Raw genomic sequence first — 19,745 nt, 5'->3', positions numbered from 1 at the left:
ACTTCTGCTAGACTTTATAACAATGTCATATGTTTGGGTTAAAGGCTGTTTACTTTAAAATGTAAGAGTTGCATATTAGAGAACATTTGGAACCCTTAGAAAATTAAAAGGAAGGGAAGAAAATTACCAAAAGTCCCAATCACTTCTCCCAAAACATTAATATTTCAATATTTTCTAGACTTGCACTGCCCAATATGGTAGCAATACTACATTTGGCTATTTAGACTTAAATTAAATTAAGAGTGTAATTTCTCAGTCACGCTAGCCATTCCACAAGTCCTAGATAGCTACATGTAACTAATGGCTACTGTACTGCAGTGATGATATAGAACATTTTTCTTGTAATCAAAAGTTATATTAGCACTGTTCTAGATGGTTTTCCTTGCATGGGTTTTTGTTAACATACTTATAATTGTATCATATATATAATTTTTATCTCTTTTTTAACTTAATTATAAAAACAAATTTTCCAAGACCAGGTACAGTGGCTCACACCTTTAATCCCAGCACTTTGGGAAGCCAAAGCAGGCGGATTGCTGGAATCCAGGAATTCAAGACCAGCCTGGACAACAAGACAAAACCCCATCTCCACAAAATAAAGAAAAATTAGCCATGCATGTTGACATGCACCTGTAGTCCCAGCTACTTGGGGGGGCTGAGGCAGGAGGATCCCTTGAGCCTGGGGGTGGAGGTTGCAGTGAACCGAGATTGCGCCACTGCACTCCAGCCTGGGTGACAGAGCAAAACTCTGTCTCAAAAAAAAAACAAATTTTTTTTCATGATATTATATAGTTTACATTAATATTATTTTCACAGCTATATAATTTATCATGTAGTTTAACCCATTTTTCTGTTCTCGGACATACTGATTCTTAACAATTTTTTTGCTATACTAAATACCATTTTCTTAAATATCCGTGTATGTAAGTACATTTCTATGTAAATATAGTCCCTCAGAATAGACCTCTCGTAATTAAATTACTGAGACCTGGTTTGTTTAACTTGGGAGATATAGAATTTAAGGGGTGAGCCGGGCAAACTGGCTTGCACCTGTAATCCCAGCTACTCAGGAGGCTAAGGTGGGAGGATCATTTGAGGCCAGGAGTTTGAAACCAGCCTGAGCAACATAGCAAAATCCCGTCTCTAAAAAAATGTTTTTGGCTGGGTGTGTTGGCTCACGCCTGTAATCCTAGCACTTTGGGAGGCCAAGGTGGGTGGACTGCATGAGCTCAGGAGTTCGAGACCAGCCTGGGCAACATGGTGAAATCCCATCTCTACTAAAATACAAAAATTAGCCAGGCAAGGTGTCAGGCACCCATAATCCCAGCTACTTGGGAGGCTGAGGCAGAGAATTGCTTGAACCTGGGAGGCAGAGGTTGCAGTGAGCCAAGATCGCGCCATTGCACTCCAGCCTGGGCAACAGAGCAGGACTCTGTCTTAAAAAAAAAAAAAAATTTTTTTTAAATTAATTAGCTGGGCATGGCAGCACATGCCTGTAGGCTCACTTACTTGGGAGGTTGAGGCAGGAGAATCACCTGAGCTGAGGGGTTTGAGATAGCAGTGAGCTATGATCATGCACTCCAGCCTGGGTGACAGATCAAGACCCCCATCTCAAAACAAACAAACAAACAAAAAGAATGTAAGGGCTGTCAGTAAACCCAGGTGACTGGCAGAAGTAAATCCAAACTATCTTTGGAGGACGGTCACTAATTCCACCTTCAAATCACACCTACAAATTATTTTTCAAGTTCAGTTACCAGCACACAGTGAAAAATAACCAAGAACACAAGAAAACTTAACAATACAACTAAAAATCTAGAGGAATAATATCTAATAAGAAGAGACCTGAAAAGACTTTGGAAAATGAGGAAGTCTAACCGTGATCATGAAAATAAAAGATCAGCTTGAAGATATATGAAGGGAACAGAAAACTATAAACTGACATAGCAAATTTGAAATGGAAAAAAATGAACTGAAATGAAAATGAAAACTACAACAGCTGAAATGAAAAATACAACAATCAAAATTAAAAACTTAAAAGATGAAAGCTGAAAGCAGGTTAGACTCCACTAAAGAAAGAACTAGTGCCCAGGAAGAAAGGTTGAAAAGAAAAAATATCAAAACTCATTATGGGGATTAAAAAAGGCAAGAAACACAAGAGAGAGTGTATGGAACAAAAATAAAAAGAAAGGTCTAACGTGCATTTGTTCAAAATCCCAGAAGAAGAGAAAAAAAGATAATCAGGTAGAGGTAATATTTTAAAAGATAATGGATGATAATTTTTCAAAACTGATAAAAGAGACCAATCAACAGGTTTAAGAATCCCAGTGATCTCAAGCAGTATGAGAAAAAAAAAAAATTCTAGACACATCATAGTGAAACTGCAGAAAACCAAAGACCAAAAAAAAAAAAAAAAAGGAAAGAAAGAAAGAATTATTAGAAGTAGCAGAGGAAAAAAAGTTCAGGTTACATTTAAAAGAAAACAGTTAGACTAGCGGATCACCTCCCAACAGCAACAATAGAGGTTCAAAGGCAATGGAATGTCTTCAGTGTGGTAAAAAAAAAAAAACAATGGCCAATCTAGAATTCTATACCCAGTTAAAATATATTTCAATAAAGTGTAAGCTAGGTCAGGTGCAGTGGCTCACACCTGTAATCCCAGCCCTCTAGGAGACCAAAGCAGGCAGACCACCTAAGGTAGGGAGTTTGAGACCAGCCTGGCCAACATGGTAAAACCCCATCTCTACTAAAAATACAAAGATTAGCCAGGCGTGGTGGCACATGCCTGTAATCCCAGCTACTCGGGAGGCTGAGGCAGGAAAATCACTTGAACCCAGGGGGTGGAAGTTGCAGTGAGCCAAGATCTTACCACTGCACAGCAGCCTGGGCAACAGAGCAAGACTCTTGTCTCAAAAAAAAAAGTGTGAGATAAAGATAAGAGGATCACTTTATAAAATAAAGATAAAGATGATCACTTTTTAATTGACAAAATATTTCAATCCACCAGTAAGATATAGCATTACAAAATACATTGTCCATATGAGCACAGCCTCAAAAATATATGAAGCAAAATTTCACAGAAGTAAAAGGAGAAATAAAGAAAACCATATTCATAATGAGATATTTTAGCCTACCTCTTACTTTTTTTTTGAGACAGTCTTGCTCTGTTGCCCAGGCTGGAGTTCAGTGGCATGATCTCGGCTCACTGCAACCTCTGCTTCCCAGGTTCAAGCAATTCACTTGCCTCAGCCTCCCAAGTATCTGGGATTACAGGCGTGTGCCACCACGCCCAACTAATTTTTCTATGTTTAGTGGAGACAGGGTTTCACCATGTTGGCCAGGCTGGTCTCGAACTTCTGACCTCAGGTGATCCACCTGCCTCAGCCTCCCAAAGTACTGGGATTATGGGTGTGAGCCACTGCACCCAGAACTACCTCTTTCAATAATTGACTACTAGACCAAGAAAAAAAAAAAAAGGTTGGGGGGCAGTAATGCTATAGAAAATATGAGCAATCCATTTACCAAATTTGACCTAATGTTCATGGATAGGCAGAGGAAATATTTTAAAGATGACACTCTTTGATCATTCTTTCCAGAGTGATCCATAGATCCAGTATAATCTCAGATTCCAGCAAGATTGCGTATGTGTGTGTATTGGGGGAAGGGAAGTCTTGACAAGTTGATTCTAAAATGTATGTGGAAATATAAAGAACCTAGAGTAACCAAAACACTCCTGAAGAAGAAGAGGCTGAGGAAAGGAGGATGTGTTCTACCAGATATTAAGATCTATTACAAAATATAGTAATTAAGGCAGTATAGTATTGGGGCAAGATAAACAAGGAAATCCATATGCATAATAGAGTCCAGAAACAGACTCATGCATGCATGAATATCTGATTTATGATAGCAATGGCACTGCACATTGTGCTGGGGCTGGTTTTTATCTGCTTTTGTTTTGTTCTTTTAGTAACGTGTATAAAGTAAAAAAAAAAAAAAAATTAAAATAGATATGTAATGTCAGATTTCTACCAGAAGGATTTTTATCAAGTTATACTTGCAAGGATTAGGGACAATCTGTTAATAATTGCTAAGGGTTGTCTCCTGTTGTTGAAGCAGCGCCAACATTTAAATTAATAATTGATTTGTATGACTGTCTAGTAACCAGCTGATGTCCATTGTTGTCGTACTTACTACTTTATGTCCGAAACAATTAAGTGTCTTTTCTTTTCTGTGGTGTATAGGTTGTCAAGAATGAGCTCTTAGAGAAGCACTACAAACATGGGAGCAAGTTTCTGACTTCATTTCCAGATGGGACAACACAAATATTGTATCCTCTTTCAACAAGTTATTTTTATTAGCTTTATTACTTCCAAAAAAAGAAAGCTCAAGGAAGGAAATACATGGTTGGGTGCAGTGGCTCACACCTGTAATGCCAGCACTTTGGGAGGCCGAGGTGGGCAGATCACTTGAGCTCAGAAGGTTGAGACCAGCCTGGGCAACATGGCAAAACTCCGTCTCCACAAAGTGTTAGCTGGGCGTGATGGCACATGCCTGTAGTCTCAGCTACTCGGGAGACTGAAGTAGAAGGATCATCTGGGCTCAGGAGGTGGAGGCTGCAGTGAACTGAGATTGTGCTACTGCACTCCAGCATGGGCAACAAAGTGGGACCGTGTCTCAGAAAAACAAAGAAACAAACAAACAAAACACAGAAAAAGATAAAGATCCAGTGTAATTGAAAAATAGAAATTTTAATTAAAAAGACAGATAAATAGAAAGATAAAAGAAAACTATAAAGGAATTTAGTGTGGTGGCTTATGCTTATAATCCCAGCACTTTGGGAGGCTGAGGCAGGAGGATTACTTGAGCCCAGGGGTTTGAGATCAGCCTGAGCAGCATAGTGAGAGCTCATCTCTACAAAAAATAAGAAAATTAGCCAGGTGTGGTGGCACACACCTTGAAGTCCTGGCTACTCAGGAGGCTGAGGTGAAAGGATTGCTTGAGCCCGAGGGGTCAAGGCTGCAGTGAGCTATCATCATGCCACTGCACTCCAGCCTAAATGACAGAGCAAGACCAAGAAAGAAAGAAAGAAAGAAAGAGGAAAGAGAGGAAGAAAGAGAAAGACGGATGGAAGGGAGGGAGGGAGGAAGGAAGGAAGGAAGAAGGAAGGAAGGAAGGAAAAAGGAAGGAAGGAAGGAAGGAAGGAAGGAAAAAGGAAGGAAGGAAGGAAGGAAGGAAGGAAGGAAGGAAGGAAGGAAGGAAGGAGATACTACCCTCAAATTCTACCACCCAGAGAAAAGCTGTTAGCATTTTATTACTATTGTTTTTTTAAGACAGGGTCTCACTGTGAGGCCCGGGTTAGAGTGCAGTGGCACAATTATGACCCACTGCAACCTCAACCTCCTGGGTTCAAGCAGTCCCCCCAACTCAGCATCCTAAGTAGCTGGGACCACAGGCATGCACCACTACACCTGGCTAATTTTTTAAATTTTGGTAGAGATGGGGTCTCTCTATGTTGCCCAGGCTGGTCTTGAACTCCTGGGTGCAAGCGATCCTCCCACCTCAGTCTCCCAAATGGCTGAGATTACAGGTGTGAGCCACTGTGTCTGGCCAGCATTTAAAAATATATGATTTTTTGGCTATTCTGAACACAATTCCCATGGAGTAGCCTTGCTCCACGAAGAGCAATTAAAAAAAAAAAGAAAAGAGAAAAATAAAAAAAGAAAAAGAAAAATATATGGTTTTTGTTTGTTTGTTTGTTTTTTGAGACATAGTCTCACCTAGGCTGTAGTGCAGTAGTGGGATCTTGGCTCACTGCAACCTCCACCTCCCAGGTTCAAGCAATTTTCCTGCCTCAGCCTCCCGAGTAGCTGGGATTACAGGCACATGCCACCACGCCCAGCTAATTTTTGTATTTTTAGTAGAGACAGGGTTTCGCTATGTTGCCAAGGCTGGTCTTGAACTCTTGAATTCAGGTAACCTGCTCACCTTGGCCTCCCAAAGTGCTAGGATTACAGGCATGAGCCACCACACCCGGCCTATGGGGTTTTTTAAAATGTTTTTTCTGTCTATGAGCATATATATATATATGTATATATAAATGGATTCTTTAACTGTTTATTCATATTTTCTGACTCCTTTACATAATGAAATTATACAATAATGTTATAAATATATGATATGCAATAAATATAAAGATACAACACATTTTTTCCCCAAAAAACCATCCACAGGTAGCAACACCATTTTATAACCACATAGTACTTTATTATATAGATGTACTATAATTCATTTAACCTATCCCCTATTACTGAACAAAAGTGGTTTCACAATTTTTGCTATTACACACAACAGCTAAATAAACAGCTTTGTGCATACTTTGTGGCATAGTTACCACTTATTTTCTTGAATTAAATACCTAGGGGTTGAGGCTGGGCATGGTGACCCATGCCTATAATCCCAGCCCTTTGAGAGGCCACAGTGGGCAGATCGCATGAGCTCAGCAATTTGAGATCAGCCTGGGAAACATGGTGAAAGCCTGTGTCTACAAAAAAATACAAAAAATTAGCCAGGTGTTGTGGTGCACACCTGTAGTTACAGCTACCTGGAAGGCTGAGGTGGGAGGATTTTTCTGAGCCAGAGAGGTGGAGGCTGCAGTGAGCTGTGATCGTGCCATTGCACTCTGACCTGAGCAACACAGCAAGACCCTATCTCAAAAAATTAAATAAATAAATAAATAAACATATAGGGCTAGAAATTCTGGAATAATAATTTGGACATTTTAAAGCTTTGATAGATTTTGCCATCCCTCCACCCCAGAAAATATATACCAGTTTACACACCCATGAGTGGTAGACAATTTTTAATACCAAAATTAAATATCCATTTCATGGAACACTAAGTTATTGATCACTTGGACTTTCTGCCTGATGGCCAGGTCATTCATATAATATTTAAACTTTTTGAGCTTTTCAGATCCTCATAATATCTGAGGAAAGTAAAAACAAGAAGCAAAAAAATGAGGAGGCCTTTTCATGAACTGAGAGCCTCCCCCTGTAGAAGAGAGTCATTTTTAGTCATCGTTTCGTAAGTGTTTACTTAAACCACAATAATAAGCCAGAAAAATGACTTTCACAGAATAGGAAGCATAATGAAGTTTTAGTTCCCTAGACCTTATGAGAGTGTGTAGGTTTTAATTACATCAATAAATTTTAAATAATTTACCTGACCTAAAAATTTTTTTAAAGTTTTTAGAGACAGAATCCTGCTATGTTGCCTAGGCTGGCCTCAAACTCCTGGGCTCAGGTGACCCTCCCACCTCAGTCTCCCAAGCAGCTGGGACTACAGGCTGTGTCTGTATAAAAACCATATAAAAATATACGGTTTTCCAACTTTTATTATTAATCATTTCATGCCCTGACTTTATTCCTCTTAACTTTCTTGAAGGCTGTGGCTGATTTGCAAAATGATTTAGAATCAATCTTGTGTTTATTTCTGGACTTCTAATCAGCCTGGATATGGAAATGAGTATTAACAGTTAGTGAATTATCTTCAGTATATTTTATTGCTTTTGATGCTATTGAAAATAGAATTGCTTTCTTAATCTCATTTTTAGAATGTCTACTGTTAGTGTATAGAAATACAATTTATTTTTGTATATTGATCTTGTAGCTTACAACCCTGCTGAACTCATTTATTGGTTTTAATACATTATCTTATGAATTCCTTAGGATTTTCTATATACAAGAACATGTCATCTGCTAATAGGTACAGTTTTACTTCCCTTTCCAATCTGGATGCTTTTCATTTCCTTTTTTTTTTTCCCTAAACTTCCATGGCTAGAACTTTTTTTTTTTTTTTTTTTTTTTTTGAGATGGAGTCTTGCCCTGTTACCCAGGCTAGAGTGCAGTGGCACGATCTTGGCTCACTGCAACCTCCGCCTCCCAGGTTCAAGCAATTCTCCTGCCTCAGCCTCCTGAGTAGCTGGGACTGCAGGCGCACACCACCATGCCTGGCTATTTTTGTAATTTTAGTAGAGATGGGGTTTCACCATGTTGGCAAGGATGATCTCAATCTCCTGACCTCGTGATCCACCCGCCTCAGCCTCCCCAAGTGCTGAGATTACAGGTGTGAGCCACCACGCCCAGCCAGAACATCTATTAATAGTGCAATGTTGAATAGAAGTAGTAAGAGTGGACATTTTTGTTTAGTTTCTGATCTTAGGAAGAAAGCACTAAATCTTTCACCATTAAGTATAGTTTTAATTGTGGGTTTTTTTAAATTAAAAAAATCAAAATTCTGAAGATGAAAAAAATTGTTTTGTAGAGACAGGGTCTTACCATATTGCCCAGGCTGGTCTGGAACTCCTGGGCTTCAACAATCCTCCTGCCTTGGCCTCCGTAAGTGCTGGGATTATGGGCATGAGCCACGATGCCCAGCCCAGCTGTGGGCTTTTTGTAGATACTCTTTATCAGGTTGAGGACATTCATTCCTATTTGAAATCCATTGAGTTTTCTTATTATTAAGAGGGCTGAAATTTGTCAAATGCTTTTTCTGTGTCTGTTGAGATGACCATGTGTTTTTTGCTCTTTATTAATATGGTATATTAAGTTATTTTCAGATGTTAAACCAACCTTGCATATCTGGGGTAAAACCTACTTCATCATGGTGCGTAATCCTTTTTATATTGTGACAGTTCATTTGCAAGATTTTGTTGAGGATTTTTGCATCTCATGAGTATATTCTGATCCACATAAAAAGCATAAAATCTTTTGTATTAATATAGTACCTCCCATTTTCAGAATGCTTTATGATTTCAGAGTGCTCTCTCATAAATTGAATTTGTTCCCAGAATAGTCAAGGAGCATTAGAACAATTTATATGACCTTATCTGATCTCAGCTATCCATCTGGAAACCTAGCCATCATTCGAGTGCCCAACAAGGTAAATGGTTTTACTTGTATAGTCCAAGAAGATATGCCCACTAACCCTGCTATCCTAGCAGTGCTGGATTCCTCTGGCAGAAGTTCCTGCTATCATCCCAATGGAAATGTCTGGTAAGCTTCCAGGTTCCTGCTGCTGCCATTTTGTGGCTTTCGTTCTGGGAAATTTTGTTTTTTCTTTTTAAATGATAAGAATGGGTTTCAGAAGATTTATTTAAGTCAGTGTTCTTTAGATGGTAATGTTCAACTCAGAGACATTTTTGGTTTACACCATTCCATATGCTTTTCAGTGGAAAAATCCCAAGCAATTATAAAAATAAAGCTCATCATATTATTTCTATACATAGTAAGAATATATGAACTATATAATTACAACATACAAAAAAACTTGATAAATGATATGGTAACTCTAGGGATTTGGGATGTAACTGAGGCAGTCTCTAGAGCCTGTGCCCTGATGATGTTATTCTGCTTCATCTATGTAAACAACTTGTCAATAGACAGTTGATACACTATGTTGTTATTGTTTGAGATACATTCCTAACTAGTAAGCTTCCTATAGCCACAAGCAAGAACAGTAACATACACACAAAATCTCCAGAGAAATTAAGATCCTGGTCCCAATTTAACCTACTATGTATATACTCTGTGACTTCATTTAGCCTGACAAAGTGAAATTTGGGTTCTAACTTCCAATACAATTTAAACTTTTTGAACTTTTCAGAAAGAGGTCTTTTCCTTTAAGTTATATACAGGTATAACAATCTCATCTCGGGAACCTCTGCCAGTAATTGGTGAAGTTTATATACTGCTAGTCCTTCAGAAAGTTAGGATACCGAGCTATTTGTGTTTTTCGTCCACAGCAGTAGTCAATTCATTACCACCATGTATGTTGGAAACTTTCCACTTATCTTTCAGGATTCTATAGCAATTCTATGTTACCTTTGATGCAGTGCTATACTGTCACCAATATTCGTTGGTTTCTAGACTGGAAACCAATAGGTTCTTCCAGATTGGTTTTATGAAGCCCCTGCCCCATAAACTGAACTCCGAGGCACCCTGAGATGGCTCCTTGATACTCTCATAGCCCTCTCTGCCTCTTGTGTAGTGAGTCCATTTCCCTTACTTGACAGACATTCCTTGAGGGCACATCCTGAATCTTTGCTACTACATAGCAGCACATCTGTACATAGTGTAGACTCAAAGAATGTTTACTAAATAAACAAGGGACTGATTTAGCCAGATAATTTTAGCTGGATATTATTTTCACCCCGATTTCAAGATAAAACTAAATCTTCCCTTCCTAGACACAATCAGATAATCACCTCAGTTTCTCATTTGTGCTTTTGTTATTAGATTACTACCACTGATCAATACTGGGTCCAATTTAACCTACTATGTATATACTCTGTAACTTCATATTATTTCATTTAGCCTGACAAAGTGAAATTTGGGTTCTAACTTCAAATACAATTTAAACTTTTTGAACTCTTTAGAAAGAGGTCTTTTCCTTTAAGTTATATACAGGTATAACAATAACATCTCTAACATGAGATGTTAGCTAGGGGTCCCCATGGCCAAGTCATCTAGTTTTCAAAAAATAATTTATTATCAAATTAAGCCAACTTTCTGAGTACCCAGAACACTATATCTATTGTCTCTCCTCAAGGTGGGGATGGTAAGAGGGTATGAGAAGGAGATAACTGAATAGAATGGCACAGCGATTAGTGCTGCCAGATCTCAGATGGTGAGGGGCTAAACATGATGTAGTAAAATGTAAGGCATTCATGGTCTGAAGAGATGGGGTTGCCTTGTGGGTCTAAGGTCCACCTTTGCTCTGTCACAGACCTCTTCTCCACTGCAGTGATCACAGAGGTGTTCCCTGAGCCTCTGCCCCCACATTCAGCCATGATGGGAGGACTTCTGGAAGGAATCCTAGCTCCTAGTTGGGCATTGCCAGAAAACAGCTCTCTTGTACTGAGGTCAACACAGCCTTCCCCAGAATTTACAGCCACAGGTCTTTATTTTGGTGTGGTGAAAATCTAAGCACTGGTCTTTCCTCCTCTTTCAGGATTAATCTACTCTTCTGTATCTCATTTTCTCCAGACTAAGCCTTCCCTGCTCCCTCTTCAACCTTCCAGACTCCTTCATCCCAGGCCGATCCTTTGGACCCATTTTAGTTTATCAGTATGAACTCAAACAGGATACAGTACTTCAGATTCGTGTAGAATTTAGTCATAGTATTATCACTCCTAAGATTACCTGAAGTTTCCACCACTCCTGCTAATCGCTGGCATAAACCGTTACTCCCCTTGGTTAGCAAGTGACAGGGATAATTCCAGTATTTAATTACAGTGTTACTGTTTATGATTTTTACATTTCCTTCCTGCCCAGGGTATACATCAATATCTTGGGAGGTCAATATTCAGATCAAGCCGGCAACAGAATAAGGGCTTGGAATTGGTCAAATTCCATCACTTCCTCACCCTTTGTTTCATTTAAACCTGTCTTTCTGGCTTTGAACCGTTATATTGGAGTCCGCATCTTAGAACAAGACAAGATTTCTATAACTTTTCTAGCAATGGGCCAACAGGCAAGAATCAGTGTTGGAACCAAAGTGAAGGTAGGTACATTTTTAAAAACAGTTTAAAGCATTTAGAATAATAATAAGAGTAAAATAACTTTTGTTAGTATTATTACTGATAAATTACACTAGTGCATAATCTACTGTCCACTAGGATTTTGGAATTCAATGGAAAAACATGTAATGAAAGCTTCATATGGAATTGAGGGGGCTTTACTGTTTCTTACTCTGAAATTCCTTTTAGTTCAGACTCAAATCCAAGTAACACTTATTGAGTGTTTGCTCTGTGCCAGAGTAGTGCTGCTTTGGGGGTTTAGTTTAAAGATTTCGTATTGTGTTTGTTTTTCTCCCCGCCATGGTAGAGAGACTTGGGTTGGGTCAGGAGACCTGAGTTTGAATCGTGTTCAAGACCAATCATAAGCCCTGTCTCCTTAGAGACACTTCCCAGACCTCCTAGTCCTTCACCCAGTCAGCCTCAACCACATCCTTCTGTGGGTTTTCTGTGTACTTGCCACCATCCCCGTGCTTGTTGAACAGTGCTGCCGTTCCTACTGGATGGCAAGCTCCTGACAGGAAGAATCTCTATCTTATTGACTTCTGTAACTCCAGTGCCACTCCCAGGGCACAGCCCTGAGTACACTCTCAGTGACTGGCAATAATGCACGATGGTTAAGAACGTGGAATTCAGGTTGCAGATTCTCTGTAGTTTCAAACCTCAGCTCTGCCACTTGACTGAGTGAGCTTGAACTTCAGTTTCCTTATCCATAAAATGGAATAACGATTCCGACCTTACAGATCGCTGTGAAGATTTGATGAGAATGCAAAGTACTAAGGGTGGTACTTGGCACTAAATAAAATAATATAGACATAGAGATGGATACAAATAGAGATGGATGTATAGCTATATACATAAATAACACATATCGTGTGTGACTCGAACAGGTCCCTTAAACTTTAAGGACCTTTGCGTCATTGATTTTTTTTTTTTTTGAGATGGAGCCTTGCTCTGTCTCCAGGCTAGAGTACAGTGGCGCGATCTCAGCTCACTGCAACCTCCACCTCCCAGGTTCAAGCAATTCTTCCTGCCTCACCGTCCTGAGTAGCTGGGACTACAGGCACCCACCACCATGCCCAGCTAATTTTTGTATTTTTAGTAGAGACAGGGTTTCACCATGTTGGCCAGGCTGGTCTCGAACTCCTGACGTCAGATAATCCACCTGCCTCAACCTCTGAAAGTGCAGGGATTCCAGGCATGAGCCACCACTCCCGGCCTGTTTTGTCGATTTTTTTTTTTTTTTTTGAGATGGAGTCTCTCTCCGTCGCCAGGCTGGAGTGCAGTGGTGCGAGCTTGGCTCACTGCAACCTCCGTCTCCCGGGTTCAAGCGATTCTCCTGTCTCAGCCTCCCAAATAGCTGGGACTACAGGCACACCACCATGTAAGGCCTGTTTCATTGATTTTTAAAGGAAGACATAGCTCCAAACTTCAAAAGTGCCTTCAACTTTTAAGTATGTGGAAATAGAATCTCAATATTCAACACAGGAAGGAATATCTCATGACTACCAAACAAAGGGGAGATTTCAGATTCAGGCAACATAGAGCGAGGGTCTACAATGTGCTAAGCACTATTCCAGTTCCTTTCAGTAAGTCTGGAAACTGCAGTCAAATTTTTAGGCTCCAGACAAACTTCTTTCTTGGTTAGAAATCTGCAGTATCCCCTCCTTTTGTTACATTACATCCATAGTAAATACATTCTTACACAAAATATAAAAATACTTCTCCCCTCTCTCTCTCCCTCTACTTCCTTCCCCCACCCCTGCACCTCCCTTCCTCTCCCCACTTAGAAATTAATTTTAATCAAAAAAGAGTCATTTTGATGCAAAAGGAAGAGTTCATTATTAAAGTTTTTTACTTTTCTCATTGTTCTCATAATCACCCTTTAGGTTTTTTTTTAAATTACAAGCAACTTGTGAATATATTTTTATATTTAAAGATTCAAACAATACAGAAATAAAGATAATTTTTAAAAAAATGAGATTCCCTTTATTTCTTCTTCTATTCTAACTCCCTTCCCCAAAGTAAGCACCACACAAAATGTAGTGTGTACCTTCCTTCTTACTATGTATTTATAAATTATTTTATACATCTTTTTTTTTTTTTCAGATGGAGTCTCGCTCTGTTGCCCAGACTGGAGTGCAGTGGAGTGATCTTGGCTCACTGCAACCTCCACCTCCCGGGTTCAAGCGATTCTCATGCCTCAGCCTCCTGAGTAGCTGGGGCTCAGGCGTGCACCACCACACTCAGTTAATTTTGTATTTTTAGTAGAGGCGGGGTTTCACCACGTTGGCCAGGCTGGTGTCGAACTCCTGACCTCAGGTGATCTGCCTACCTGGGCCTCCCAAAATGCCGAGATTATAGGCGTGAGCCACCGTGCCCAGCCTATTTTATACATCTTTTTTAAAACACAAAAATTAGATAATATACAGATTATATTGTTGATGGGGGTTCCTATTTGTTTTTGTTTCCCACTTAGTAAGTATTGAAGATTTATTTGTGTCTACATTTTGAAGAATATTGAATTCAATATAAATATTAAATTTATATGAAATTTAATGACTTCTCAGTGGCATTAAACACTGATGATCTCTTCTTCCTGGAATCATTTCTTCCCTTGCTTCCAAGACTATTCTCCCCTGATTTTCCCTGTACCTCACAGGCCGTTTCTTCTCATTTTTCTGGCCTGATTACTCTTCATCTCCCCTTTTTCTAAATATTGGAGGAACCCAGAGCTTGTCCTTGGGTGGTCTTTTCTCTATATTCACTCCTCAGATTATCTCAGATAATCTCATTATCTGATTATATTATCAGATTATCTCATTGAGTCTCACTTCCTTAAATATCATCTGCATGCTGATAGCCCTTTAATTTGTATCTTCAGGTAGATCTCCTATGAACTTGAGACTTGCAAGTCTCTGATTCCAATTCAACATACCCATCTGGATTTCTAAGAGGGCATTAAAAAAAACACAGGCCAGGCACAGTGGCTTATGCCTGTAATCCCAGCACTTTGGGAGGCTGTGACGGGAGCATTACTTGAGCCCAGGAGTGTGAGACCAGCTTGGGCAACATAGTGAGACCCGATCTCTATGAAAGTCGTTTTTTAAATTCTCCAGACATGGTGGCGCATGCCTGTGGTCTCAGCTGTCTGGGAGGCTGAGGTGAAAGGATAACTTGAGCCCACCATTGGCGGGGTGGGAGGCAGGGGGTTCAAGGCTGCATGAGCCATGATTGTGCTGCTGCACTCCAGCCTGGGCAACAGAGCAAGACCCTGTTAGGAAAAAAAGAAAAAACTTAACACAGCAGAACTTGAATTCAACACTTGATCCAGTCTCAGTCCTCTCCATCTCAGAAAATGGCAACTACATTCTTTCACTTATTCAGGACAAAAACTCGGAAGTAGTTTCACAACTCTAAACACTGTTTCACAGTCCCATACCAACTCATCTGTAAACTGTACCTCCAAAATACCTCCAGAGTCTCACACTTCTCACATTTTCCAGTGCTATCATTCTTGTCTGCCTCTTTACCTGATCCATCTCTTGCTTGATTATTGCAATAGCCTCCTAATAAGTCTCCCTGCTTCTGGCCTTCCCAAAGTCTATTCTAACACAATACTTAGAATGATACTTTGAAAACTTAAGCCTGGTCAGAACTCTCCGGGGGCTTCTAATTTTACTCGAGTAAAAGCCAAGGCCCTATAAAGACTTGCAATGCTGTACACAATCTGGACCTCTTTCTTTGAATAGTCTCTCTGTATTACCTTATCTCACTCACTCTGTTCCAGCCATACTGGCCTTATTGCTATTCCTTGAAAATATCAGGCATGTTCCTGTCACAGGGTCTTTGCATTTGCTAACCCCTCAACCTAAAATGTTTTATCCCCATTTAGCATGTGGCTGTTCCCTCACTTCCTTCAGGTTTCTGCACACTGTCCTTTTCTGAGCAATCCATCAAAACCAGCCACACCCACCCCGACCTTCTCCCTAGCACTCTGAGTGCCTCGTTGGTCATTTGCCACACGTTTTAATATATAGTGCTGTCATTGTTTTTCACTTCTAAATAATTTAGAATATCTATTTTGACTTCAATGCAGTAGTCACTGAATTTTCAAATAGATAGATTTACCCCTTTCTTGTTAATTTCAAAATGGTCAGGAAATATGACTTGCAGTTTTTTCCTTCCTGTTTAGAATATATTGATATTTTCTTTGTGGTTGGTTACATAATTTTTATAAGTGTTCCATGTATATTTAACCAAAAAAGTTGTACAGTTTATTGGTACAAAATTCTATGTCCAGTTGTTCTAGTCACACCTCCCTCTCTATCCTTTTATTTTTGTGTCATTGGGTTCACTTCTGAGAAATGTATGAAAGTTTCCCAAAATGGTTGTGAATTTGTTCATTGTTCCTAGTATTTCAATCAACTTTTGCTGTATAAATTTTGAAGCTCTGTGATCAGGAAATTAAAGATGCTGACTCTCTTCTTTGTGAGTTGTACCTTTCGCCAGGGCCAGCCCATTCTTTCCCCTCACTCATTCGCTCTTCAGTTGTTCCCATTACGCGCCCTAGTGTATTCGTGAGGGTTTTGTTTTTATTTTGACAATAAAGGTAGTAATGTTATCAACGTGTGTTATTCCTAATTTCCCTTTCAGTGGCCTTTACCTTAAGTGCTATTCCATCTGATGTTAAATTCTTACACTTGCTTTCTCTTTGTTAGCATTTGTTTGATATTTTTTCATCCTTTGATTTTCAACCTTTTTAATGTAGTTTTGAGTTATAGGTTCTCGGGCAAACCACATATAGTTGGATTGTGTTCCTTTCCTCAACCTAGCAGACTCAGTGGTTTTTTTGTTTGTTTGTTTTTAGAGACAGGGTTTTGCTCTGTCACCCAGGCTGGAGTGTAGTGGCGTGACCATAGCTCACTGTAACTGAAAACTCCTGGGTTCAAGCCATCATCCTGCCTCAGCCTCCCAAGTAGCTAGGACTACAGGCATGCACCACCATGCCCAGCTAACAGACTCAGTCTTTTAATACACTATATTTTAATGGTTAGTTTAAAATTAACATATCTTTTATAATATGCATAGAATTAACTTCCAAATCCTCTAGTTGTTTTTCTTCCTTAACAATATTCTCTCAAGTCCCTCGGAAAATATTAACTATATAAATATGGATATATTTCCTAAAGTCTTCCTCTATCTCCTAATTATTTTTCCTTGAGTGTAAGTTTCTCTGATAGGTAAATCTGGTGCCTCTCTTTAGTGGCATCAAATATTCGGTGATTCTCAGTTGTGTGTTCAATTTGAATTTGAGAATTCCTGTTTCCCTGTTCTGCTTACTAAAGTTTGCTTCAGATGCTAAGGGGTAGAAGGCTAGTGCTAGTGCCCGCTGCCAGCCTCAGCCTGTGGGCATCAGTGCTCAACACAAAAAGGAAAAGGTGAGGGGCCTGCCTCCCAATTGATCAGCCTAATGTTTACCTCAGACTCCATCCTGCTTCCCATTTCTGTTGAGTTTGAGCTCAGAGTATATGTGTTTTTGGTTAGTGGTTTCATTTCGTCATTTCTCTCTATATGCATATGGTCTCATCTGCTTTTTGATTTTTCAGGAATTCCTTAAAATTATCCTGCCGATGAAATCTTTCTTATTCCAACCCCGCCGGAAACAAGGTGGGGGCGGGGGGATAAATCTTTCTTATTAGAGCCATCATTGACTTAATCTGTAAAAAAGTTTTCTGTCATGGTGTGATATTTGGGGTAAAAGATTCTGAACTATTCTTTGTTATTTGTCCATCTCATACTCTTTCGTTCCTCCACTCCTTCCTTTCTATGGAAGGAGGAGTGAAATACAGAAATGATACTGTAAGTATCATCTTTTGCAGGTAAGTGGTCACTTAGCTTGCAGAGGGTAGTAGTTCTGCTTGCATTTAACCTGCCCCAGAGAGGCTAAATGCCCCTCCTAGGCTGGCTTTGAAGCTACAGACTGAAAACACTTCAGGCAAGACTGTCCTGGCAAATCCATTTAGGCTTCTGCAGCTGCAAGAAGACAACACCAGCCTTGAATCGTCAAAAGCTGTGAGAGAGTGGGGAGAGCAGAGGCCAAAGAAGAGTAAGGGAGAGGTTAATTTGGAATGGCCTCCTGAAGGTTGGGGCACATTTAGGAGCAGGAAAGGGAGTTTTAGTTTTTCCCAGTCCTACCTTCTCTGAGGAAAACTGCCCTTCTCAGTGCCTTCCCAGTGAGCACCCAGACTTCAGACCAGCACTCACCCTACCTCCCCCACTGGGTACTTTCCAGGCAAGGGACTGTGTCTGAGGCATCTTTGTGATCCCCTCAGTAGGTGCTGGTTAAATTACTTGAATAAATTACAGGCTTTTGAAGGTATCCAGATTCCATTTGGTCTCTCAAGTCTCTACAGTGTTTCAGCTCTTTCCTCATTCAGAGTAGAATAACACCACCGCCCCTGCTTACGGATGAATTAGAGTGGACCCTCATCAGGGAATCCAACCCCACATAAGTGCCATGACTCAGCTCCTCCCACCTCCCCAGTTCCACTTCTGGACTCTGAGTTTCCTTCTCTTTCTCTTTGCTGAAAAGCTACCAAACCCTGAGGAGATTCCAATCCTCCGATACGTAAGTGGAGATGACCTTCTTCTGCTGGCCAGTTTAATAAAGATCCGTCGCCTGTTTCATAAACTTGAAGGATGTGTGAATTTTCCCTCAAGCCAGGTTTGGGAAAAATTAAAGCAACCTTCCTACCTTTCTTCACTTTCTCTGAAACTAATTGCCCTTTGTCACAGTTCTGGTATAAAGCAAGATATAATGAAGACAATAAGAAATATAATAAATGAAGAAATTTAACTAAGAATGATGGTGCTTTCATTTGTTTTGTTGAATTTTTTTGGGTTTTTTTGGTTGAAGTTTTTTTGGGGTGGGAGGATCAGGAGTGTGATGGCTAGTATCAATCAAGGGTCAGCTTGATTGGATTGAAGGATGCAAAGTATTGTTCCTGGCTGTTGTCAGTGTGGGTGTTGCCAAAGGAGATTAACATTTGAGTCAGTGGACTGGGAGAGGCAGACTCACCCTCAACCTGGATGGGCACCATCTAATCAGCAGCCAGCGCAGCTAGGATAAAGCAGGCAGAGGAAGGTGGAACGAGCAGACTTGCGAGTCTTCCAGCTTTCAAATTTCTCCTGTTCTGGCTGCTTCCTGACCTCGAACATCAGACTCCAAGTTCCTCAGCTTTTGGACTCTTGGACTTACACCAGTGGTTTGCCAGGGGCTCTCAGGCCTTTGGTCACAGACTGAAGCCTGCACTGTTGGCTTCCCTAGTTTTGAGATTTTGGGACTCAGACTGTCTTCCTTGCTCCTCAGCTTGCAGAAGGCCTAGTTTGGGACTTCATCTTGTGATGGTGTAAGTCAGTACTCTTTAATAAGCTCCCCTTCATATATACATCTATCCTAGTAGTTCTGTCCCTCTAGAGACCCCTGAATAATACGGGGAGGATTCAAAAAAAGTGTACAAAATGACTAAAATACCAAGAAATATGCTATATTATCAATTTAGAACAAATTCTGAGCATTCACTGGTTTACTTTTTTTTTTTTTAAGAGATGAGGTCTCACTGTTGAAGTGGTGTCATTTTCTGGGGTGATACCCAAGGTTCATTGCCTCATGCCAGGAAAATTAAGCACACAGACACACACACACAAGGAGTGAGTTTAAGAGCAGAGGTTTAGGCCGGGCACGGTGGGTCACACCTGTAATCCCAGCACTTTAGGAGGCCACGGCGGGAAGATCACAAGGTCAAGAGTTCTAGATCAGCCTGACCAATATGGTGAAACCCCATCTCTACTAAAAATACAAAAATTAGCCAGGCGTGGTGGCACATGCCTGTAATCCCAGCTAATCAGGAGGCTGAGGCAGGAGAATTGCTTGAACCCAGGAGGCAGAGCTCGCAATGAGCTGAGATCACGCCACTGCACTTCAGCCTGAGTGACAGAGCGAGACTCCATGTCAAAAAAAAAAAAAAAAAAAAAAAAAGGCAGAGGTTTAATAGGCAAAAGAAAGAGAAGGGAGAATAGCTCTCTCCTGGGAGAGACAGAGGAGCCCAAATGGGACTTCTGGCACCGGATTTTATAGACAGGCTTGAGGAGTCGGTGTCTGATTTAC

At 40.3% G+C, this 19,745-nt stretch overlaps 1 protein-coding gene across 2 annotated transcripts in view; it reads left to right on the top strand.

Annotated features, from left to right (window-relative positions):
• Positions 1-18,704, top strand: part of ERICH6 (glutamate rich 6) — a 45,255-nt gene extending 26,551 nt beyond the window's left edge. For both annotated transcript variants that reach the window (XM_055110601.1, XM_003826468.5), the window contains 4 exons: positions 4,242-4,327; positions 8,898-9,053; positions 11,334-11,562; positions 18,171-18,704. In XM_055110601.1, coding sequence (XP_054966576.1) covers positions 4,242-4,327; positions 8,898-9,053; positions 11,334-11,562; positions 18,171-18,434 — 735 coding nt within the window. In that variant the 3' untranslated portion in view covers positions 18,435-18,704. The remainder of the gene's footprint in view (positions 1-4,241; positions 4,328-8,897; positions 9,054-11,333; positions 11,563-18,170) is intronic.
• The last annotated feature ends 1,041 nt before the right edge of the window (positions 18,705-19,745 follow it).

This window comes from Pan paniscus, chromosome 2 (assembly GCF_029289425.2).
Source record: "Pan paniscus chromosome 2, NHGRI_mPanPan1-v2.0_pri, whole genome shotgun sequence".
Classification (NCBI taxonomy): Eukaryota; Metazoa; Chordata; class Mammalia; order Primates; family Hominidae; genus Pan; species Pan paniscus.
The sequence above is the reverse complement of the archived record's forward strand: the minus strand, read 5'-3'. Positions and strand labels throughout refer to the sequence as shown.